At 25.6% G+C, this 26,381-nt stretch overlaps 1 protein-coding gene across 3 annotated transcripts; it reads left to right on the top strand.

The window, feature by feature from the left end:
- The first annotated feature begins 6,176 nt into the window (after positions 1 to 6,176).
- Positions 6,177 to 24,445, top strand: LOC113556911 (catenin delta-2). Of its 3 annotated transcripts, none has more exons than XM_026962133.1 (18): positions 6,177 to 6,666; positions 9,523 to 9,574; positions 10,314 to 10,379; positions 17,504 to 17,660; positions 17,746 to 17,893; positions 18,741 to 19,007; positions 19,097 to 19,216; positions 19,310 to 19,363; positions 19,427 to 19,646; positions 19,714 to 19,867; positions 19,929 to 20,068; positions 20,139 to 20,377; positions 20,452 to 20,585; positions 20,647 to 20,899; positions 20,964 to 21,102; positions 21,242 to 21,608; positions 22,959 to 23,051; positions 24,150 to 24,445. In XM_026962133.1, exons 2-18 carry the CDS (start codon positions 9,546 to 9,548, stop codon positions 24,321 to 24,323), a joined length of 2,754 nt encoding a protein of 917 aa, XP_026817934.1. In that variant the 5' UTR covers positions 6,177 to 6,666; positions 9,523 to 9,545; the 3' UTR covers positions 24,324 to 24,445. The 3 variants fall into 3 exon arrangements, with proteins under 3 accessions (XP_026817934.1, XP_026817933.1, XP_026817935.1); XM_026962132.1 differs by having other exon boundaries at positions 20,449 to 20,585; XM_026962134.1 differs by lacking the exon at positions 10,314 to 10,379 and having other exon boundaries at positions 6,178 to 6,666; positions 20,449 to 20,585.
- The last annotated feature ends 1,936 nt before the right edge of the window (positions 24,446 to 26,381 follow it).

The following is a 26,381-nucleotide window of genomic DNA, read 5'->3' as shown; positions in this document are numbered from 1 at the left end:
AAATTTATAATCCATTCAGTATATTATATTGTATGATTAAATACATTTATTGTTATTTAGGCTAGTCATTTATGCAAATTATAAGTAATATTTACATTTAAATGTAATTCAATTTATAAAATTATTGGCCTATATGATTTTTATTATTACTATTATTATAGGTACCTATATAGTTGATTTATAATTTTATATAATTTTTTTTTCTACTTTATTTGATCTGCATTATATTTTTTAGGTATTTATTATTTGTAAAACTATGGATTATAACCAAATTTAAATGTATAGATATTATAGATGAATATAAATTAATATAATCATTATAACGTAATAATATTGATCCTATTCAGGTAAATATGTTTTTTATGATTTATTATAATATAATATTATAAAATTAATTTTGAGTTGTTATTGCTTATCTATATACAAACTCTACTATTACTAAGTATTGTTAGACAGTTCAAGGGTTGAAATAATTTGTATTAAGGCGGAGACATACTATTAGACTAAGACGGAGATAGTGTGTCTTTGCCTTTACTGTCATCAGTACTGTCGTTGGTTACAAAACAATTTTAAATAAACAGGATATAATATTTTATTGTTACTACAGTATTATAATATATTTATGTATAATTTGTTTCATTTAATAAAAAATAAATTGGTTTAATAAAAGTATGATATTGCTTAATATGTATATATATCAAAATAATATAATATAATAAGTATTAAAATTTACTTCTAAAGGACTTAGACTAATTTTTTTTTAATATAATTTATTATTTTGAAAATAGACTGATTCATTGTAAATATTTTATCATCTATATAATCTCGTGTGTTAGTTAAATATTTTTACGAAATGCTGTAACTCTCCTAAAAATTGTTTACTATAATATTATAATAAACTTTTAAATAATTTATGAATGTTGCTTATCAATTATCATGAACATATTGTAAAGGACAAGATCATATTGTCATCCTGATTCCTGAGTGAAGCAGCTAGCCAGGTATAATTTTTGAATTTAGAATGAAAACTCCAATATAATCAAATATTTCCAATCAATTTATTAATGAAATTTTAGGAAACATATAATTAATAATATAACAATAATATTAAAAAAAAAATGCTACAAATCATTTTAAATAAATAAATGATTAAGTAATAGTAACGATAAATTATAAAATATATTAAATAATAATAAGAAACCAATTATAATATCAATTTAAGGATCTTAAAAAAAAAAAAAACATAAAAGTCGCTTTGCTGTATAGGTGTACCTCATCATTAATTAGGTCACTGTAAATTATAACGAATCAATGGATGTTTAAAATTTGAATTCAATGATAAATCATTAAAAATAAAAACAATTTTGAGCAGAGGCCCGAGATGGTGAGCAAGTGTCAGCTATTATTTTTCAAAGAATACTTTAAAATATATATTATACTATTATAATTTATAATGTAGGTACTTAATTTTGACAAAATTAGTATATATATTATATTATTAACTAATAATCATTTTTATATTATATATATATAATATTGTTATTAACATACATGTTAATACCAAGGTACCATTGATTGGTGTAAGTTGTTGCATATTAAATAGCTAGCTTAAATTAGCTTAAATATTTTTATATTTAAAATGGTATATAAATTATACAGGTAATGGCGAAATGATTCTAGTTTACAACAATATAGTTAAAAATCTTTACCTTTACTTTTTATTTAAAATATATAATTTTGTCAAAACTTGGACTTAACTAAATAATAAATACTGTATCTATAGACTATAGTAGTGATTTACATTTAATTCATTCATCAGTTTAATATTTGTGTAGGAAAACTTAATGTTTGTGGTTCATTATCAGGTATTTGTTATCATTTATTCACTCAATACAATAATAAAAAATACCTAGTTAATTAAACTAAAACATTTTAAGTATTAAATAGGTATGAAAGTATGAAGTTTTGCAACACTAAATTGATATATATTAACATAATATGTTAAATTAAATTAATAATTTACTATTTGATAGACTTATGCACGTATCAAAAGGTCTCAAGGTCTGGACTTCACAAATTTTTTAAAATATTAAAATAAAAGGTTTTGTATATTAATCATGTAAAAAAATTAAAACTATATTCAAAAAGATTAAGATCCCCCTAAAATAAAACCCTGGCTACGTGCCTGAATAGACATAGCCTCATCGTTCAAAATTGATAGTGTATACTGTATGTAGTAGATATATTAAATAGCACAGTCTGAATACGAATACCTATTATATATATTAATATATAAATTTGACTTATAAAAATATTATAATAATATAATAACTAATAAGTAGTATATGTGTATAAAGTAGGTACATATTTTATAAATATCCTACATAATATGGGTATGTTTCAAACACTAAATAGGAATATCTGAAAATGTTGGCGAAAATTATAAATTTAATACTTCATAATTAGTTTAAAAAAGCACCTATTCCAAATGTGTGTATGGAATTTGTATTACTTATTTTAACATTTTTACACTAAAAATTGTATTTTTAATTTAGCTCTTAACGATAACACCAACTCCTATTTATGTAGTGTGCATTTTTTGTTTATGTTTGTTGTAATAATAATAAATAATAATTATGAAACCGACAACTGAGTAATTTAACAGTTTAATAATTCTTGGACAAGTTTTAAATATATGAAGTATTATAATATTGATATACTAAACTAACGTAAAAAAATGTGATAATAACAATGTCGTACCTGTTAGATACAACTTGGCATCAGTAGTTGAGGCATCAGAATTCCAATGAGATCCTCTGGAGAAGTTCTCATTGGCGTAACACGATTAATCAGAATAATGATCATATAGTTACTTCATCATATGAAATGTAATGGTTAAGTTGTAACCACTACTGATGCAATTGTAGGAATCGGTCGTCAGGGTTCTTAAGCAACAATATTCCAAACGTGATCACTAGATGTGTGTTTTAGTCATAACCATTTTGATGGCTATAATAAGCTAACAGATGATGGTCAGTGGTTTAGGTGAATTGGTGAGACATCCAATTTGTATCGGCAACTGATGTAAGGGGGGCTACGACCAAAGTTCCGAAATTGGCGCTGACATTTAGCGGTCGACGACTGTCGATACACAATCGTCAAGCCAACGCTATCTGTCGGCATCGATAACCAACATATCTTTCAGAATTATTCTAAACGGCGAGTAAATACCACCTTGGCGCGCTCTAGTGCTCACTGTCAGACATGGATTAGTTTCATGAATTATTATTTTAAAGTATGTGAATAGTTGTTTTCAAACGAAAAACGTATCGATTCCAAAATATTCGAATTAAACTCGTAATCGTGCTATCGTAGTGAAATCTTTGCATCTTAGTGAGACAATTAAACATGAAGTCATTACATTTATCTGTTCACTTTAGTACTTAACATTATATATATATATATATATATGTATATATTTTTGTTTACTTAATATTCACAAAATAATAGTGGGCGATAGTTGACGCATGGATGGATTAATTTTGTACTGCTCGTGGGCAATGACTCTGTGATTGGTGAATTTTTATTATAATAAATAATAACTAATCAAATTCTATATTGAAAAATTATTTTCGAATATCTGTTCATTACACCGTGGATCGTAGATACATTGATTTATTATCACTGTCTTACTGACGTAGAGCACCGATAGGCTACAATATCGCAATTTGCAGTATTTGTAGAACCATTGGTTAATATTTGTGTCGTTATTTTTTAATTTTGATATTATCGTGAATTGAGTATTAATTTTTTAAAATCAATAAAAACTAAAAAGTCATAACATTTGATATATCTTAAAATATTTACATTTTTAAGTGAGATATTATTAGATTAAGTTCTGATTGTAGGTATTGATTTGTAGGTGTTTTTATTAAATTTATTTTGTGTCTGTCATTACATTACCTTTTAGCGAAGTAGAAATGTTTTAATGTTTATCTTTTAGCATGATTTCTTGTAGCTAATTGAATCTAGTTAATACATTGGAAAAAAACTAAAATCTAGAAAATTATGATTTTCAAAAGAACATAGTTCTGTATTATACTATTAAATACGTCCCTGCATACTACCTTGATAACTTTTTTAATATTAAGTATTAACTATAAGAACATAGAAATAATTATATAAATGTTAGGTATAGTGTTTATACGTAGATACACAATTAGGTTAACTATGGCTAAAATTAATTATAATACAATTATGGGAAATATAAATTATAATATATATAATTTTCTATTGTAAATAAATGATATATTTAATTTGTTATTTCCGCTCTACGTAAGTATGTGTGTAAACACATATATTTAAAGTATTAATGACTGATGAGTGAATGTGATGACTAATAAATAATAATCTTATTAATATTACATTTATATTTTGATTAATTTAATTACAATTTTATACATAGGAATAAGTCATAGATTAATACGAGAATTTCTCAAAGAATTGATAAATAAATCACAGGAAATAATTATAATAATTTTTACATGACAATATATATATAATACCATTGCATATAAATACTTTTATTTATAATCAATGATAATAATTAAGTATAGTAGTATTATAATATATTAATATGTATTATTGTTTTATTTTTCGAATTTTGAGTGATAAAATATAAAAATATCATTATTCTTATTTTAAATTAAATCATACTATTTTGACTTATAATCGCCGTTTTTAAATCTTTTACAACAGCATATTTTGAAAATTACATATTATTATTTATAGGTTTTGACGTTTTGTTTAATTTCGTTTTTAACATACAATAACGATCAAACATTGTAATACAGTATAACGCATATCACTAATGGTAATAATGCAATTAGACATTTTCCTGAAAGGGTTCATAATATTATAAATAAATTTGTTTTATTTATTTGTACGTATAATTTCTTAATAAGAGTAATGACAAATTTTTTTCTTTTTCCACGAAATGCTTGTGAATACTATTTTAAAATATACATATAGATATAACTATCTCCGATCATAATGATGTAGACTATTCAAATGTACATAATGCAGAATGTAAATATTTAACGAAAAAAAAAAATCATGCATTTTCGTAATGTAACTGTCATGAAATCATAAAAATGTTTTTATTGTCTTTAGCTTTTTTAAAATGTAAGTCCTTTCACCCATCTTGCAATAGCTGTTCCCGATTTCCGCTTAAGCCATCCCGCAGTCCCGCACATCTAGTTGGCTGCGTATTATATTATGTCACAATTCATAATAATATTAATGTTGTTTTAATATACATAGGACATAGCCTGATCTATTGTATTAACAATAATAGATTATTCTATTTAAGTTACTTTTTTTTAAATTCCGAATCGTTTAGGTATGCCGTTAATGAGTGTGCCGCCAAAGAGGTCGACGTGCGGGCGGCGACCTCTCAACCCCATGCTTTATTTACACATGACTTGATGGGCGCCGCGAAAATAACTCCGCGTCGACACCGCCCCTCAGACAACGTCCGTGTGCGTGTGCGCTACTGCTGGGCGTGAGCGCGTGCGCACATCGCGCGCGCGAATCGTACGGCGGCGGCTATTTTGTTATTTACGATTTGTTGTTTACATTTCGCGCGTCCATAGAGTCTCTGACGGGACTGTTATCGCCGAAAACAAATTTGGAATTTTAAAAAGCAAAATAAAGTAAAGTAGTACAGTCCTGAGAACCGTATCCTTTGCGGTCACTTTACATTATAATATATTCGTACGATGCCGCTGCGCTTACTGCGATGTAAGCTGCAAGAAAAAGTATCACGCTAGTCGTTGACAACAATATTATTATAATACACATACACCTCTGACCCGAGACCATTATCCGGTGATAACCCCGTTTTGTTGTTGTTCCCGACTCGCTCTCGCTCGGCTATTCTCGCTCTCTCACTCTCGCTCTTCCCCTCTCCGCTTCACGATCGCAAACACACACAAACGCGCGTACACACATACACACACGCGCGCGCACACACACACACGCGCGCACACACACACACGCGCGCTTACACACACACACACAAACACACACCTATGTGCGGACAGACTCGCGCACGCGCACGCGACGGCGCACACGTACGCGACGATGACTGATGACGTATAACAGAGACGACTACTTTTCCTATGATAATACGATATTGTTTTTAAACGCACACGCACGCACACGCAAAACGCATAATATTGTACACGAATTTTTTTTTTTATTTCTCTCCTCTCTTAACCCCTAACGTGTCACACCGTTCGTCACCCGGTTATCGGGCGCCCCTATATCGGCCGATAGCGCGACCGCGATGCGTATGACCCGTCGTCGTCCGTCCGTCGCCGCCGCCGTCGCTGCCGTCGTCGCCGTCGCTTTTGCCGTCGCCGTCGTCGTCGCCGCTGCCGCTACCGTCGTCGTAGTAGTGTAATCTAACGACTACGGGGAAGAAGCTTCGCGCGCCGACACCGCCTCAACTGACGTCGCCGACGCCGCCACCGCCGCCACACTCCCGGAAACTCCGCCGACTTCCGATGTGTCGCCATCTCCGGTCCGCACCGTGGAACTGATGAAAACGATGATCCGTTCCCATTGAAAACTTCGTCGAACTTCACCTACTGTTGCTAAAAGGTACGCGTACGCTGTATACAGTTGTCCACCTTTGACTCGTTTCCTCGACGATCTGTTGCCCGTTTTAGGCGTAGCCCGCCGACAACAGTGGGCGTCGTGTTTGCACTGCCCTCACGACATCGCCGTCGTATTAATCCGCCTGCCGTCCATTGTTTCACGGTATAAATCCTGTCCCCGTGTATGGCAATCCTTCAGTTGTTGTGTTTTGCCTCCACCGATAACCCCATTTCGCAGAGCTCGACTTCCAAGACTAGTGTTTTATCTGTGTTCGTTTCACATCATACTCGTCCTGGTTCTATTACTACGTATGTATTTTTCTATTTTTAGATCATTTGCTCGACAATAGTCCGTAACGACATCGACTACCCTAGGCAACATTTTTGATTTCCGTTCATTTTTACAACCGACCGACATGAGAATGTGATCGTATGTTCTTAGACCAATTGGTTCTCTTAGAATCTTAGATATTTATGATTCAGGTATACTACTTGTGTTCCTGGTTTATTCTCGGGTTTATTGTACTACAAATCTATAAGCACAATCTTACTGAGATCAGCTAGGTTTTATTTTTTCCATGATAGATAACTGTTTATTTTTATAAATATAAAGTTTAGTATTATTTTGTTTTGAATTATTCGCATTCACATAGCTCCTTTTAACGAATAAAAGGTAATTTAGGTAGTTGTTATAAGTTCGATTGGACTTTAACTTATAAGAAATACTTAGTGTGGGGGCAACCTGTCCAGTCCTGTGATTGCTAACCAGGCCCTCAGGAAATTAGTTCCTAGCGCTGTCTTGATGTTTAAAAATTATTTGTATAAAAATTATAATTCATAACTTAAATCGATGTTCTTTCCTCCCTTGATTAAAAACTATATATCAATTTTTAAAACAATCGGAAATATAATGTAGGTTTAGCCATATAGGCAGGTATGAAAAACGTGTTACTGTATTAATATAAGCTGAATAGATACATTATAAATAATACACATTTAACTGCTTAAAATAAGTGGATATCCATACTAGGTACCTAATTACAAACCGGCAAAAATTAATTTACCCCAATTTAGTCTTTAGAACTAGATAAGACATTTTGAATGCTAAAAAATACAATATTAATTATTTTTGGATTATGTGTTGAAGTTTATGTATTAGAGTACTGTTTTTTACGACTGAAATTGTAATTTGTTTAGATAATTCAATATTTGTTATGAGTCCTAAATCCATTGTAAATGTTGATTTTTAATGAGATTTTTAAAGAATTATTATCAAAATGTTGGTGCATTGTAATTTAAATACATTTAAAATTTTAAGTAGAATAAAATTTCCAGAATTCAGTTTTCTTTATATTATATATGTTATGTTAGTGTGTATACTTTAACTAAATATTTTATAGACTTTTCATAGTTTGTTTTGATGACAAAAAGTTTAAACCAGATTAAAGATTGAGACTTAGAACAAACAATTAATATTGATATTCAACTATTAATAATTAATTTGGCTAAGCCCTATTTTTACTAATGAATGTTTATAGGTCTGGGCTTTTTTATTTTTAACCAGACCAAATAAAATATAGTCTAGTCAATTTAATAATCGATAAACAATGTATATTAAATTTAGTACTTTCCTACCTTTAAATTGGTATTGTAGACCAGCAGTGTACTCGTAAATTTGTTTAGAATTGCACGCACAACCAACCATGATTATCTAGACATGATTTTAACTGCTGTAATTTATATTGTTACCTATACATAACGTATCAGAATTATAATATCAGTAAAATTATAATGCTTGGTATAACAAATAAAAAGAGAATGTGAATATCCAGATAAATATTTAATAATCATTAACTTCAAACATAGATATCTAGTTTAAACTGTTACAATCAAGTCTATTAGTTGATAATTGATATTAGACATTGTTACTCTTCAGAATTCTGTCTGAATCTGTCTATATACTTCCTTTTATGATTTTTTTATGGAAAAAATTATAAAATAAATAATATTTAGCATAATAGGTAAGTAGGAATTTTAAATAGTAGTTTATTTTGTTATTTTATTTACTTTATTGTCATGATGAGTATTCTAGACAACTAATGTAATTTCAAATTGCAGTAAATATTATTATTTAATTTTATGTAAATAGAAATATATCCATTAATATTTATTGATTCAATGTTGTAATAACGAAGCATATTTTATTGGATACATAGAAATGGTCATCTAAATCTTGTTTAAAATTTATTAATTTATTACTTACTTTTATTTTTGTTAAAGTACCTAGCTATTTTTTATTAGTTTTATTAGGTACTTTCCGTGATCTATCTTGAATAGTTGTGGTCGAAACAATCTTAATTAATCGTTTATTACCCATGTTTACATAAACAATTTTATATCGGGAATTATGGTAAGGAATGTGCTATGTGGACTAATGAATAAAGACTGCTGAGTCATTTAAAAAAAAATAGTTCATTGGTTTAATGTGGTCACCAATTATTGTTCAGTATAACACCTACATAAAAGTAAAATATATTTAAAATGAAATGTTATTAAGTAGGTACCTAAATCAATTGTATTTCATATCGACTTATCTAAAGAATGTATATAATTAATTGTAGGTAATATTAAATTTAGTATTCTATCTATATTGTATTTGTAGAATTCTAGAATATAAACTAATGGGTTTATACTTTAAAATTTTTATAAAACTATTATAATGAATTAATATCATTAAAATATTAGACAATTTGGTAGCAAATATCTAAAATGTTGCTTAATCATTAGTTTTAAAGATTCTCATCTATTATATATATATTTCATTATTTAATAACTATGGTTTTTATTAAATGTGTTTTAGGCGTTGAAAGTGTCTAATTATCAATGAGTAATCAGCTGGTCGACTCATGTTTGTAAGTATATTTTAATGGGAATAGTTATTCTTTTAGCTATAATTTATTTTAAGTTCTATTTTGATTAAAAATGTATAACGTATTTCATGTAAGATAATGTTAAAATGATTATATTATTAATTTATTTTATTTTACTATATGATATTTATTAATATAGCTTTATTACTAGCATACACACATTATATTACATGTTATATTTAATGTATAATATATTATTACTTACTTTAACCTGTTATATTATACATTATTTAAATGATATATTTATCATTAAGACTCTAAGTATAATGTAAGTTTTAATTCATGGTTTATATAGGTATGCTTCAAATTCAAACTTAAAATATTAATTACTTATTTTGTTTGTGATAGAAGTTTAAAAATATTTCAATGAATACTTATTTTAAAATGTTTATTTTAACAATAACAATTAGCTTTTATCAAATAAAATTGCATTTATCTAATATAAATATATAATAAATTAATATTTTATAAGAATATGAACTATTTATTTATTCTATCCAGTGAGAGAATGTGCTGATTCTGCTCATTCTCATTCAGCACTTTGCCTTGAATTAGTGTTAATGACTGGGTGTCGCACAGAGGTGCATAGAAAAACCAATTTTTGTCGTGCAGTAGTGCATTCTCTCACTTGGAAGGGCATAAATAAACTAAACGCAATAATTTTGTATTGGCTTGTGTAAATATAATAAACACATTTGTTTCAAATTTGCTTGGGTGACAGGTTGGTGAACAGAAGGGTGGAGAAGCTTCAAGAGCAAAGCTTCACTTGCACTGAGATTACACAGAGGTATATTTTTTCTTACAAAAAAATTGCCATAATTTCATGTCAATTTTTTAATTATTACTTTTTTGGCTTCTATATACATGCTTTGTTTAGACATTTCATATGATTGTTTTTTTTTTATTTAGTCTTTAATATTGGCATCACTATTTATTTGTTTTTTTTGCCTTATTTTATTTTAATACATTTATTATTCAGTATTGTTAATAATTTATGATGGATAAAATTGAAAAAAGATACATTGTTTAAAGTTGTATGAATTATAAGTATAAAATGTGCATGATATTTTACTAAAGAGCCATTTATCTAACCTTATTGTATTTATACATTTATTAATACTTTACTTTACTTTATGCAGTAGTTTGCTTTTATTTTAAATCAAGTAATAATAATTAAAGAATAATTTAATTATCTTATTTTATAATTGGTTTAAAGAGAATTATGCCAATGTCAAATATTTGCTTTAAGTAGATAGGTACAGACAAAAATATAGATTTTCACTTTTAATGAAATATTTTGTCGAGCATTTGGTAAATAGTCAATAATATTATATATATTTTTAAAGAAAACTGATTAAAGCAAATAATAATTAAACAGATTAAAATTAAAACAATTGTTTTGAGTAATTTAATATTTTAAATACAATTAGTTGTAATTAATAATTATATTGTTATTGGATACAACAATTCATATTTTAATTTAATTAAATCTTCCTAGTTATATATTTAATGTGGATAAAAATAATGTTGATAATTTCAAAAAATATATAATGTATTATTATCATTGGCTATACAATATAAATACTAGCAATTTATAGAATTTAATTATCTATAATATTATTACCTAATTTTGTATTTTTTTTTCATATGATAATATACTATCATAATTCACGGACGTTAAGCTCATAACTATTGTGATTACTAACTTACTACCTGCATACATTAAAAAACATGACATATCAGTCAATATCACATATGCCAATTATATTTCGATATTTACCGTTTTTAAGGAATTCAATATAGGGAATTTTCAAAAATATTGTGGCGTGTATGTGTGCCATGTGAATGTGTACACAATTAGTAATAAACTAATAAGTAATAATTAGTGTTAAGACTATAATATTAATAGTATAAAAGAAATAGCGAATTGCTTCATACGTGCACGCACATGTCAACAATGTGCCATACTCCCGTTGTGCGGTGCAAATACTGTTTATTTTGGATTTTATTATTGCCTAAATGTAAATCTTTTTCCAATAATTCTACTGACTAATCGAATTATCCGATAAAATATATGAAACCGAATTTAAATTCCTCATGAAGTTATCTTGAAAATGTCGTCTTTATTATTTTAAATTTATTTTTTAGCTGAATATTTTTAAAGTTTTAAAATTTTAAGGATTTGAAAAAGTGAAACAATCGTTTTTTCATACATTATTTTTATTCAAACATTTTTAGGAGTTGTATCTATTTATTACGAAATTTGGTATAAACGACAAATTTAATATTAAAAAATAGGATTCCATACCATATTTTGGTAGTAAACTTAGCCGAGATAACATTTAATTAAAAAGTAGAATATAAACTTAAGAATGCTCGTATAGGGTACCTATAGTTAATAAGTTATATTTCATCTAATCGTTCGACAATAATGAACAATTTTATTTGATAGAAAAATAACTAAACATAAGTATAGTATCCATTAGATATACCTAATATATATTGTATATAGGTATGTATAACATGTTTGTCAGAGACTGAAATAATTTCGTCTATCGAAGATCGGTTATATTTCTTATTTTAATAACTTTACATCGGCAATATGAAAATTCTTGATTAAATATCTAATCGTATGAAAAGGTCAATTTTTTCACCTATAATTTATTACTAATAGACACCAACACTATCGTATCTATCGAATGATTCTTATGTATGATATGAAGCAGCCGTACTTGTTATTTGTCAAAAAATATTTACCAGAAAGGTAATACATTTTTGCTGAAAACATTAAGATATGCCCTATAAAGATGAAATATGAAGTTAACTGTAAACATTTGTTTAAATGCTTTTTAAATTAAAATATCAAAATACGTACGGAAAATAGCCATATTGAGATTTATAAAAACTCCTATCAGCAGTATATCATCAATTTATTCGTTTTTTCAAAAATAGTTTTTTTGTTGTAACATTTTAAACTAAGTGTTAACTGTTAATTGACAATTTTAAGTCTTAATAGTATAGTTATTAGTTTACATTTCCTGAATGGACTTGTATACAATATCATGATACACTTGAGTGATGATGTACCAATTGGTATTTCCGGCATACGGGTTTTTACATTCATAATCAAACTTTAGATTGCAAATTGACTATTTTTAAATGTATCTATTTCCGCTTAAACGTGCCGATAATGGGCTTAATTATGAAAATAAATTAGAATTTCTCACGTGTTTTATTTTAAACGACTCCATGTTTTTATTAATTTCAATATCAAAATTATCTACATCTTATTTAAGAATTCGTGTATAAATTCACGAATATTGTACAATGAATTACATTAATTAAAAATAAAACAATAAATACAACTGGAAATGTCGTCGTTCTTAAGTAAACATAATGAGAAATTCTAATTTATTTCCAGAATCCTTATCGCTTATATGCGTGGGAGTGGTACATACGTGTGACTGTGAGTCACTTACTAATGATCGTTTACTACGCACACAACGCTAGCATGTACACACACACATATTTCAGATATTGCCTATGCAAACCTTGCAGTGGGTATTTTAAAACTACGCTTTGACAGTAATATTTTTAACACGTCTTCCTCGGTTTTGTAAATCAGTAGCGTAGCCTGGATTTTTTTTCGGGGAGGGCGGATCAATTTTTGTAAAGTACAATTTACGATTTTTGTAGTAATTTTCATAGACCGTTAAAAATTAAAATAATTTTAAATTTTCTTGATATTTTGTGGGGGAAGGGGGCCTGCAACTTTCTCAGCCTTCCCCCTGGCTATGCCACTGTCGTAAATATAATTAAATATTGAAATTTACAAGAATATACGAGAATAAAACATAAAATTTAGTCGTTATTATAATATTATATTGTTTAATAATTAGGTATTATTTATTACTTTGTTTATTACGAGTATTTATTAGTTTATTACTAATTAATAAATATGTAAGTACGCAATTGTAGCGTTATCTTTTCCATCTTTCCTTGACATTTACATGTGCTAATGTTAAAGTCATTATATTTTTATAACTGATTCCTCGGTGATGAAATTTCTTTATTATTGAATGTGTTATCTTATAGCATGTTTTAGAATACTTTAATCTATCCATATAATAATATATAATATAAATCCTTTATTCATAACTTAATTCTTAATTTTAAATACTAATTAATATGTAAAGAAATATCTATAATTATGTATATTATATTATATATATTTATATGTTTTGTGTTATTATAATGTACACTTGTGTTGTGATGTTAAAGTTAAGTTAGATGATGCACTCTTAGTCCAGCACTTTCTTGCCTAGTACCCCGTGGTCATTATTACAATTTAAAACTACTTCCTATATTCCTTTATTATCATAATAATATTTCTAATATAGCTTTTGCATATTTCTACACATATTTATTTATATTCAAACTGTTACATTGGTCCTATGTTCCTTTTAAATCTGTATCCCAGATTAAGTGGGATGAATGTGGTAGTAATGTAAATATTATAGTTGGTATATTGGCTCTATCATCTATTCCGTTTAAAGAAAGCTAACAGTGGCATTCAACTTTTTTATAACATAAAACCTATTATCTACACACTTAACAGTTAATATTTCAACATTCATTTAACAATGTATTTACATATTTAAATCAAATATATAAATAATTTAGTTATAACTAATCACCTACCATTTTAAAAGAGGTAGAGTAACGGTCTAATCTGTTAATAGGGTAGACTGCTACTGTTTACAGTAATGTAACCTTCCCCAAGAACATTCTTAAATTTAATTTCACCAATTAAATTAGGTATTTGAATTGTTTTTTTAATCTAATATATTATCTCAGTATCCTTAACATTGATTTGTCGCTCCATGCTTACATATATTTTTAATAAATAACTACAGTTTTTTTTTTTGAATATTTGTAAACAATTTATATTTAATATGTTTATTTTTCCTTCTTTTCTGTAAATGTTTTTCTTTTTTTTTTACATTTAATAAATGTTTTCAAATCAAGTGAGACTAAAAGTTATGATATGTATAGATTCAGGTAATAGATTAATTGCATTGATTTTATATTATTTTATTCTATAATTAATGGTAATGGCTACCAGGGTCCTGATAACTAAGTTATATATCATATTTTTATTTGAATTCATATTATATTAGTCTACAGTTCTGTCATGTATTGTCATGTAGACCGTATTATAAGAAAATATGATTACCATTATTTTTTAGAAGAAAAAATATACATTTATTTTATAAAATTGAAATAATGTATAGGAATTACAATAGTCCCATTATACACATTATTGTTTAAAATTATAATATTTTCAGTAAACATACCTATAGAGATAATAATTTTAATTATCATTTACATAAATGATAAATCTAAAGTAGTTAATTTGTTTTTATTTTTTTTTAATAGTTTTTCAAATATCCAATGGCAAAAATAAATATTTTATAACTAATTTTATTAAATTTTTTTTATGCACCTTGTTTATTCTACTAAATATGTCACCATATATGTATATTTTTTAAAACGACCAGCCTCTTTATTTTATTTAAAAATATATCTTTCAAAATATTATAACTTTAAAATGTTCATAACTCACTTTATAATGATGATATCAATAAAAGCATGACAATGTCTAGATAATATTTTTACCTTTAAATTTGATGATAGGTAAATTTACTCTAATATTAAAGCTGACATCACAAAATGTTTTCTTCTGAACGCAAATGTGCTATGATGTATGTTAGTAAGACAGAGACAACAGTCAACACATACGAGAATAATGTCCTTGTAATAATAAGTTTTGATAATATTTTATTAGTTATGAGTTAATGACTTATACTTAAAAATTATCATAACTTGCTTATAAATTAAAATATTGTAAAAAACCAGGATACATACATAGATATAAATAAGTATTCTGAATTTTAAATTTTAAATTAGTCAATTCACTTTAATATTAAAGCTTAAGAAAATTGGTTTTATTAAGCAACAATTTTCTATGTTATATTTTTTAGACTGAGATAATACAGTGGTTGTTATGTCTTTTTATGAATTTCAACAAAATTAGTTTTTAATTGGTTTATATTTTTTTTACTAAATATGTATCTTATGTTGTGAATCAACATTGTTAAATAAATTTGTTACACTATATTTACATAAAAAATGATTTTTATGAGTATATACTACTAAATATAAACCATGTAAAAAACCATGTTTTACTGTAAAAATGCATTCATTGAGCATAATTATTATTATTATGATTATATAAGGTTAAGTTTAATTACAAAAAAAAAAAATAATAAATAATTGGGAGATACTTATTAATAATTTGTTTTAACTTAAGATTATTTATTCATGATTTTTCATGTTTAGGTAATAAATTATAGATAAATTATAAGCAATGTGGAATTTTTTTTAATTTTATAGATTAGAATTTAATGTTAGGTATGTAGATTAGTGTGGTTTAACAAGTTGTAAAAATTTCTATTTTAGTGCTTCAAATTTAAATGCAAAAATTAATGTTATTATAAATCTGTTAGGTTTCTAAGGGGAGCTGTGTTAATTTTTTTTCAATTTTTATCCCTTATTTCATAATTATCAATTGTAATTTGAGTTTAATCTCATTTATATTTTGAGTTAGATGTGTTTTGTATTCACTAAAATCATGTACATAAAACATGTCTGTGACTACACTATTTGTAGACTTAGTTGGTAAAATTTAAAGTAAATCGATGTATATAATATGATCATATATGTGTGTTTGATGTATTTAAAAATTGTTGAACATGCATGCACTTTTACATTAAATATAATCAAAATTTATATTAAATACGCAAAACTCATTTTTTTAAATTAAAATTAGAATATAATTATAAATAATAATAAAAAAATATTTTTAATAAATAAATGTTTCAAGATTACATTTTCGGCTATTATTATTTTTTAAATCTATTATTTTAATGCCAGATTGCATGAATGTTCATTAGTTATTTAATGAAGCAATAGCATGCTATTAAATAAATAAAAAGTTATTCATCTACTAAACGTTTATTAAATGTTGAATAGCATTATTGAGTCATTAAACTATAGATTACCAGTTAATTAAATTAATGGTCCGATTTCGGCTTATTAAATTTAGTTTTAAGCTTGTTATCAGTTTGTGCTTTTACCTATTAAATTTAAAAAAGCTGTAAAGTTGTTTTCATTTTTTTTTGTAATAAGCTTAAACTTAAGCATAGACTTTGATATCATGTATACCTATAGTTAATTTATTTTTATTCAACTATTTGTTCTACCTAAAAAGTTCAGTAAAAATATTTAATGGTTCTATAAGACTGTTCATTAAATAAATTTAAAGAATGATTTTATGCAACTCTGCATAAGTATGGTTTATTGATCTATATTAAATAATGATAATTAAATTCAATATATAATAAATTGTATTAGTAATTTTATTAATTGAAGAGTGATAAGTGTTATTGGCAATAACAATCTAAAAATATTTTGTCTTATATAAAATTAAAATCAAATAACTGCATTTGCAAAAGATGAACTTTCTAACCAGGAAGCTAATTATAATTTCTAAACTGTATAAAATGAACTTTTTATTTTTAATTATAATATAGAGAGAAACTGTGTGAGAATTACATCTCTTCTGTGTAAAATAAAATAAAAATAGACAACTTGTATTATATTGCACTTATTGCACTTGCATTATGAAAAAAAAATGTTTACTACAATTTCCTTCCATGTAACAAAAAAAAAAAAAAAAAAAATTATCCAAATGCACAGTTATGAATTTAATTATATTATTACTATAGTAGTTATTATTAGTAAAATTTAAAAGGTGATTGTAAAACATAGATTGCTTTATTTTTTTAGAGCTCAGTCAGACCTTTCTCAAAATAATTCATATCCAAATGATATCACATATTCAAACAACGGCCTTCAAGAAAATCATTCATCTAATTCATCTGCTCAATGTAGTGAAAAACCTGTATTAGTATCCCAAACAAAAAAACATCAAACAACACAACAAGTAAACATTATTTTAATTTTTATGATTAAATGAAACTATTATTTAAAATTAATGCTAAATTTTAAAATTATTTTTTTAATTTTAGGTCACAACTGTAACAAAAGTTGTTCGAGAAGTTCATCATATGATTCCTAATGGTCATTCATTAGATTACATCCCATATACATTAGGAGTGTCATCTTCGTCAACTTCATCAACTCAACCAAATAATCCCGCTCATATGTCAGAATCTGGTTTGTACATATTCTATTCTTTATGGCATTATACATATTTATAGTATGTCTTTTTATTTAATTTTAGAATATTTTTGAATTGATTATTTAGATTAAATTTTACTAACTTTTTTTAATTATAAATATTAAAAATATTAAAATAAATTTAGAAATAACATAACAGTTTAATTATAAATTGTTTAATGGTGTTTTAAATTTTTTTTTCAAAATTGTTTTTGTTTAAGATTTTATTCTTATTTTAAATTTTAGAAAATAACCATCTAGCTATTGCTTAGTAATATTTGTATTCTATTGTCTATAAATTTAACATTTTTAAAGATCTAGTAAATTAATCACACACAAAATTGTAAAAATATATCTTTGTTAAACCTAGAAATTTATTCAGGCCTGGCTATGCCTTAAAGTTATAATACCTAAAATTTATAATTAACAGCAGCTGTTATTAGAAAAGTTATCGATTTATTGATGTGATTCATGGATATGATTATTATCTGAAAATTTGGCAAGAAAGAGTCTACACATTAAGCTGATTAAAATATTATTATAATTTTGTATTCTTATTAATATTAAATATTGTACAGTAATATATTTTATTTAAATAATTATTTAAAATTTTATAATTTATTATTGTGACCATATCCATGATGGATCTGTGAACAGTCAGCATTTTCTAAGTTTATTTAAATATTAAATTAAAACATCCTTTTTAAAAAGTGTTGACTGCGTCCTTGTAATTATTCTTAGTAATTCTAAATTTAAATAATTAAAAGTTCTGTAAATTGCTAAAATTAATAAATATTTATATGTTTAATTAACAATTATTGTTTATATATTTTGTTTTGTTTAGGACATTATAATAATGACTACCAAAATTACAATCCAGGTTGTCAGGATTATGACCATTATGTTGGCGTACATCCTGGACTTTCGTATTACAGTTCCAACAATATACCTGGCCAGCAAGGTGCTAAAATAGATGGAAATGCTTACCATGTATACGACACAGGATCATCCCCTAACCAACTGGGGCATGAATATAATGAAACAATACCCACACCACCAAGTCCTAGTGCATGCAGTGAATCTCCTCCACCACAACAGCTCATGGCTCAAGGTAATTACAATTTTATGTATATATATATTTTAAAATAGTTATGTTTAAAATAAATTAATATAGCATATGGTTTAAAATCTTATTTTTAGAATACATGAGAAAAGGATTACCATATCCTCCTTCTGGCTATGAAGAACTTGATGCTACCCAATTGCATCCAAATCATGACCATTATCATCGAATAACACCGTCACCAGGTGATTGTTATGGTTAGTACTAATTTCTTATCATAAGCAGTAAATAATTAAATATATCATGGATGTTTCATAAAAAAATTATAATTTAAACTTTTATTTATATAGATCAAATGAGTGGATCATGGAATATGGATGAATGTGGAGATCAAATGGCTCAAGGTATATTTTGATTTAAGAGTTATTATGTTTGTTTTATTTTTTCATATTAATTTTTTTTTTTAGGTCTTAGATGGAGGGATCCTAATTTGCCTGAAGTTATAACATTCTTGGCTAACCCAAATAATTTAATTAAAGCAAATGCTGCTGCTTATTTACAACATTTATGTTATATGGATGATCCAAATAAACAAAAAACTAGAACATTAGGTGGAATACAGGCTTTGGCAAAGCTCTTAAATCATGATTGTCCAGATGTTTACAGAAATGCGTGTGGAGCCCTTAGGTATATATTTAATCATTTATTTTGGTTAAATTGAAATCCAACAGAGTACAACTATTTTCTTTTTTAGAAATTTATCATATGGAAGACAAAATGATGAAAACAAACGAGCCATTAAAGACGCTGGTGGAATACCGTTACTAATCAATTTATTACATAAATCTGCCGATGCAGAAGTTAAAGAACTTGTTACAGGGGTTTTATGGAATTTATCATCATGCGAAGTATGTACAATAACAATTAGTTATATTTTTATACTTATTTTATATTTGTTTATTATTAAAGGATTTAAAAAAATCAATTATTGATGATGGTCTTTCAACTATTGTGAACCATATTTTACTACCTCATTCAGGGTGGAGTCCTACTGCTTGTAGTGATATCTGTTGGTCTACTGTATTTAGAAATACTTCTGGTGTTTTAAGGTATAAAATGATTCTAAATTTTTAAATGCAATAGTTAAAAATATGTTAAATACAAATTCTTGTAATTTAGGAATATAAGTTCAGCTGGTGAATATGCACGAAAAAAGTTACGTGAATGTGAACATTTAATTGATTCACTTCTCTATGTCATTTCAACTGCTATTGAAAAGTCAAATATTGGAAATAAAAGTGTTGAAAATTGTGTATGCATATTACGCAACTTATCATATAGGTGTCAAGAAGTTGAAGATCCAAATTATGATAAACATCCTTTGCCAACTCAAAGTAGAGTTGGTCCTCAACCAAAAGGTAAGCTAAAAAATATTCATTACCTCTTTAATACATTATATTTAATATTTATATTACCATTTTTGTTCCAGCAGAAAATTTGGGTTGCTTTGGAGCTAGTAAAAAGAAAAAAGATATCCAAGTGGTGTCACCCAAAGAAAACCCTAGTAGTCGTATAATTCCTAGATCAGAACCAGCTAAAGGAATGGAACTTTTATGGCAACCAGAAGTATGAATATTTGCATTGTTACTTTGTTTAAAGTCTAATAATTTTTCAACATTTATTTTAGGTGGTCCAATCATACCTAGCACTGCTACAGAGCTGTTCAAATCCAGAAACTCTTGAAGCTGCTGCAGGTGCAATTCAAAATTTAGCTGCATGTTATTGGCAGCCTAGTATAGAAATTAGAGCTGCAGTTCGGAAAGAAAAAGGTCTCCCTATTCTTGTTGAGCTCTTACGAATGGAAGTGGATCGTGTAGTATGTGCTGTTGCTACGGCTTTAAGAAATTTGGCTATTGATCAAAGAAATAAAGAACTTATTGGTTTGTTTTAATTGTTTTGAAATATTATATTTTATTAGTGAATATGTTTAAATTTTATTTTTAGGCAAGTATGCAATGAGGGACTTGGTGCAAAAATTACCATCAGGGAATGCTCAGCACGATCAAGGAACCTCAGATGATACTATTGCAGCAGTTTTAGCTACACTGAATGAAGTCATTAAGAAAAATGCTGAATTTGCTAGGTATTTAATACTGTGAATTGAATATTATGACTTGTGTTTTATAATCATATTTATAAGGTTTTGTATAGTATCAATTTATTTGCATTATGTACTGTATTTAATTTAAAATTTAATTTTTATATTTATTTATATTGTGCAGGTCTTTATTGGATTCAAGTGGAGTAGAAAGGCTTATGAATATAATCAGACAGCGTCAGAAGTATACATCTAGAGTTTTGAAATTTGCCAGCCAAGTTTTGTTTGCTATGTGGCAGCATCAAGAGTTGAGAGATGCATATAAAAAACATGGTTGGAGAGAACAAGACTTTGTTACAAAAACTATTGCAGCTAGAAATGCAGCAGGTGGAGTGAACTCGCCAAATAATGCAAACAGTACACTTAATCGTCCTATGGCGAGTCAAGGTGGGACTCGGTATGAAGATCGAACAATTCAAAGACAAAATCCAAATGTTTCACAGATGAATCATTCACTATCAAACTCTAATACAAATTCTACTTACCAGGCTGTAAGTTAAATGATATAATATTGTGAATATAAAGAGTCATTCAAATAGTTACATAATTGGTGAGGATTTTACTAAGAAATGTATACAACCTAGCCACTTGTGTAACAAATATTGTGGATGACCTTAATATTTTTTTAAATTAGTATACCTACTATGTTTTTTTAAGTAAATTATAAATTTTACTATTTGAATATTAAAGTATTGTATATTTTAAAGTTACTTAAAGGTAATTTTATCGATAGTAATTTTTTTTAAATTTTAATAGTAAAGAATTTTTCATAAAAATTATACTTGGTATACAATGGTTTTTTTTTATGATGATTTTATTCGTACACCTATGTTGTGATGATTTCAGTTAACTGGTCTATATTAAATTTATTAAATTTATTATTACATATTATGCATGTAATATTAATTGATGATAAATTTAATATAATGGTGGTAATATTCAGTGAATATTGTAAATCTTACTTCACAATTCCTATGATAAGATGTTAATGTTAGTAACTAAAAATGTAAGACAACTAGTTGTAAAATTTATATTATTTTGCTGTATTTAAATAAGTATTATTTATTTTAATTTTTTAATTGTCGAGAGAAATTGTTTTTACAAAATCTAATAATAATAAAAATAAATTTCATGTTAATTTTGTTTAAATAATAATTTTTATACTATTAATAATTTTATGCAATTTTATTTCATTACTATTGTTTTAACTATTTATTAGGTTATATTTCAAAGGACACTACTTATGCATTTGTTGTTTTTTTTCATTTATGTTACATATTAATTATTATATTTTACATTTTTTGTATAGTAATGTTACTTTTAACATAAAGTAAATTTTTCTATTATAAAACTAAAAGATAAACATTAAAAGAAAAACATTTTCTATGCACTCTTGTCAGTTTTTTTTAATGATATCGTAATTTTAAAGTGAGATATATGTAGATATAAATAAAAAATAAAATATTAAATCTTTAAATGTTTTATAATGGGTTAATTTCATTAATAACATTATTATAAATGTAGAATGTTAACTTAGTGTGTGTTAGACTGAGACAATGAATGCATTTATAGGGTGCTTTTATCATTTTGTTTATCTGGGTGAAAAATTAAAAAAAATTCTTTAAAAATTTCTATTTCATTAAACACATTTATAATATTCACCTTTAAATATATCATTAATAATCTATATATAATTCTTTTCTCATTTACAATAGATTATAGTATGTATACACTAACTTGTTAGTTAAATTATAAAATAAATATATTTCATAATAATTGAATAAAAATGTCTTATTTTTTCGGTTAGTTCTTTATTTCATTTATGCGCTTGATATTTTCAGAATGAAGATATTCCATTAGCTGATATGCCATATCCCGAAGTGTCTAATCATACTCCTCCAGCTGGTGGAGTATTAATATATCCTCCTGGACATGTGAGTAGATGAAGTGTTGGTAATTTATTGGTATTGTTTTCATACTTTATATGTATTGATCATAGTTACATGAGTATTTATTTTATAGTTAGACTTTATTTATTTTACTTACTTTATTACTGCACATATTATTAATCAATATAAATTAAATATATTGCACTAATTAATAAAAGTAATTGAACAAGATTTTATAAATATACCAACATTCTGAATTAAATCAAGCTAATAAAAATTAAAATTTGTGATCTAATTGTATTTAATAATTTAATAATATTTATTAATTTATCTTATATTACAATTTGTTTTCAACTATAAATATATTCTGCTATGATTATTGAATTTTTTGAATTTTTAAAGTATCCAAAAAGTGAAATATTCCACGATCATTTATTTATGGTGGTTCTTTTTAGTTTTATTATACATAACTGAATGATAATTATCAATAATAAACTTCATTATAGTAAACTAGATGGTTAGTAAATATATTTTTGTTATTATGATTCATTTTAGGTCTAATTGATTGTTTAAACTAATAATTAGTGAAGTTTGATTATTAAAGATTTAATTATTTAGTCAGGTGTATTTTTTTCAACGGATTATCTTGTAATATATTTTAGTACATAATATTTTTAAAGTTATATTGAATTAGGTTTAATATTTTATTAAGGCATTAGCTTTTCCAGAAACATTTTTTTTACAAGTAGAGACTTGTATTTTAATATGGAATTTGTTTTTCAAAATTTGAAATATTATTAATTATATCTTGTTTTCTGTATGAACTTATTTATTTATTGTATTACATAATATGTAACTATATAAAAAAACTCAAAATTAATGTTAATCTAGAGTAGATAAATTAATTGTTTATTTGATAATATTTCTTGTATAAAATTATTGTTTATAAATATTTGAAAACAATTTGGTTTACTATTTTGAAATCTTAGTTTAACGTATGCTGAATTTAGGTCTTATGTATAGTATTAAACTATATTGTATAATATTATAAATATAAATACTGATTGATGAATGCCAATAATGTCATAGAATATTTAAATATTACAATAAATTATATTTTTTTAATTTTAATTTTGTTTTCAGCCATTGAGACCAGGTGAACCACTTTATGCTCAAGTTAACCGCGAGAAAAAGAAGAATAAACAATATGACCCATCGTGTTCAATGGGTGAAATGTGGAATTATAATGAACAAGCGCAACCAAAAGTATCATCTGTTGATGTTTCCACTGCTCAAGGTGGTGATTCATGGGTATAATAACTATTTGGCTGACATTATACACATTTTTTTTTTTAGCATCTTAAATATACAATGTAAGTATTTGTTTTTATGACGAGGTGATATTATTATTATTTCTGCATTTGTGACACAAAACCATTTTTATATTTAATTAGTTAATAAGGACGTGTTAGTTTTTAATAATTTATAAAATGTAAATTTTAACATACATATTTATCCATTATATACACACATAACACATTTATAATTTATTATTTTATGTACAACTAAATGCACACAATATTTGGAGATAATGTTAATGTGCCAATAATATGATTATGATAATTTTAGACTTAGTGTTATATCAGTTTTTACTTGAATATTATTAAGTGGGGCTCACATATCTTTTCTTACATACTGATTTGTACTCATGTTATTATTACAATAACCAACTTTATTTCTTCAAATAATGAAATTAAACTGATAAAAAAAAAAAGGTTTAGATTTGGAGAGTTTTGTAGTAGAAGTACATTGTGTTAATATTGGAACATATATATGTAATAAAAGAAATGTTAACTTTGCTTAAAGTAAGTCAATTTGAAACTATTATGTGCAATGATTGTTTGTATTTATCATTTGTTTAAAAAACTAAGGCAACATAGTTACTCAAAGTAACTATATACATATATATTTACCTTTTTTGGGAGATTTTATATCTACTAAGTACTTGGTAATAAATGATCCACTCGTTTGGATTTTTTGATAAAAATATATATTTATATATATACATAATATAGTTTTTGTATGAGAACTTAATTTGATCCATTCATTAGTAGATTGAGTTCAAAAGTTTGTTCAGTTTGTTATAATATGACAGATATTAAAGGACGAAACAATTAAACCAAAGTAAAAATGGTAGTAGATATAAAATGTCTTGAAAAATAATTGTAAAAACAATGTAAAATTAAAATGTTTATTCTATAATAATCTGTTTAAAAATCGAAAAGTTTTTTTTCGTTTTGTTAGAAAAAAAAGAATAAATGGCAACCAAATAGTTGTAAGTGCTTTTATGTTCCTGACTTTAATATTTTTGTTATACGTACTTATTGTGGAAATTTTTTACATACATACATTTATATATTATTATATAACATATTATTAAAATAAATTTAAGATACTTATACAATATTCCCCATAAAAATTCCAGTTAAAAGTATACACACATATTTATGTACTCTAATTAGTCAATATAACTCTTGTCAAATCATTGGATAACTATTATTGATGAGTTTGTATATTTTCATTGGCTTCATTACTATATTATAAGATATATTTTGAATGTTTTGGTGTCTCTTTTGGTTTATAACTTTACCAGTAAAATACAATTTAATTTATACTTATGTTTTTTTGAAATACTTAAATGAAATTTAAACCTTTTTTTTTATGACAATATTATTAGTTTTCAGACGTAGAAAAATATTTAAAAAGGCCAAAGTGTCATATCTATGTTAATTATTATTATTAGGAATAATATTCTATATAAATATTGAATATACATAATATGTCAAACAAAATCAATAAAGTAGTCTGTATAGTGTCTGTAATCTGGGTTTTATTTTTATTTTACAAACCTCTTGAAATAATAGTAAAACCTTTCATAGTTAATAAAAATACAATATCTATGATTAAATGTTTGATAATGGATGGATTTGACTTTTAACACACTAAGTCAATATTGGTTACTGGTGGTAATTGGATTATTCATACAATTTTAGTTAATTGTATTTGTATTGCATCAGTTTTTCAATATGAATATGTTTTAGGCCTACATCATATAATATGATAACATAGCATCATGAAATATTCTTATTATTTTGTTTTTACCCTATAATAAACAAATAAACATAAGGTTTATTCTATACTCAGTATCCACATGGGCAGCAATTAAGTAATAATACTTATTTAGATAATTGAATGAATTTAATACAATTGTTATTGAGCACTTGTTCATCTTTATGCTTTTTTACAACATTCATTCTAATGTATTTATCAACTTACTGTCTTTATATTTTATCACTTTTAGTAACTTGAAACAGT

Source organism: Rhopalosiphum maidis, chromosome 3 (assembly GCF_003676215.2).
Source record: "Rhopalosiphum maidis isolate BTI-1 chromosome 3, ASM367621v3, whole genome shotgun sequence".
NCBI lineage: Eukaryota > Metazoa > Arthropoda > Insecta > Hemiptera > Aphididae > Rhopalosiphum > Rhopalosiphum maidis.
This window is presented reverse-complemented; position numbering and strand designations above follow the sequence as displayed.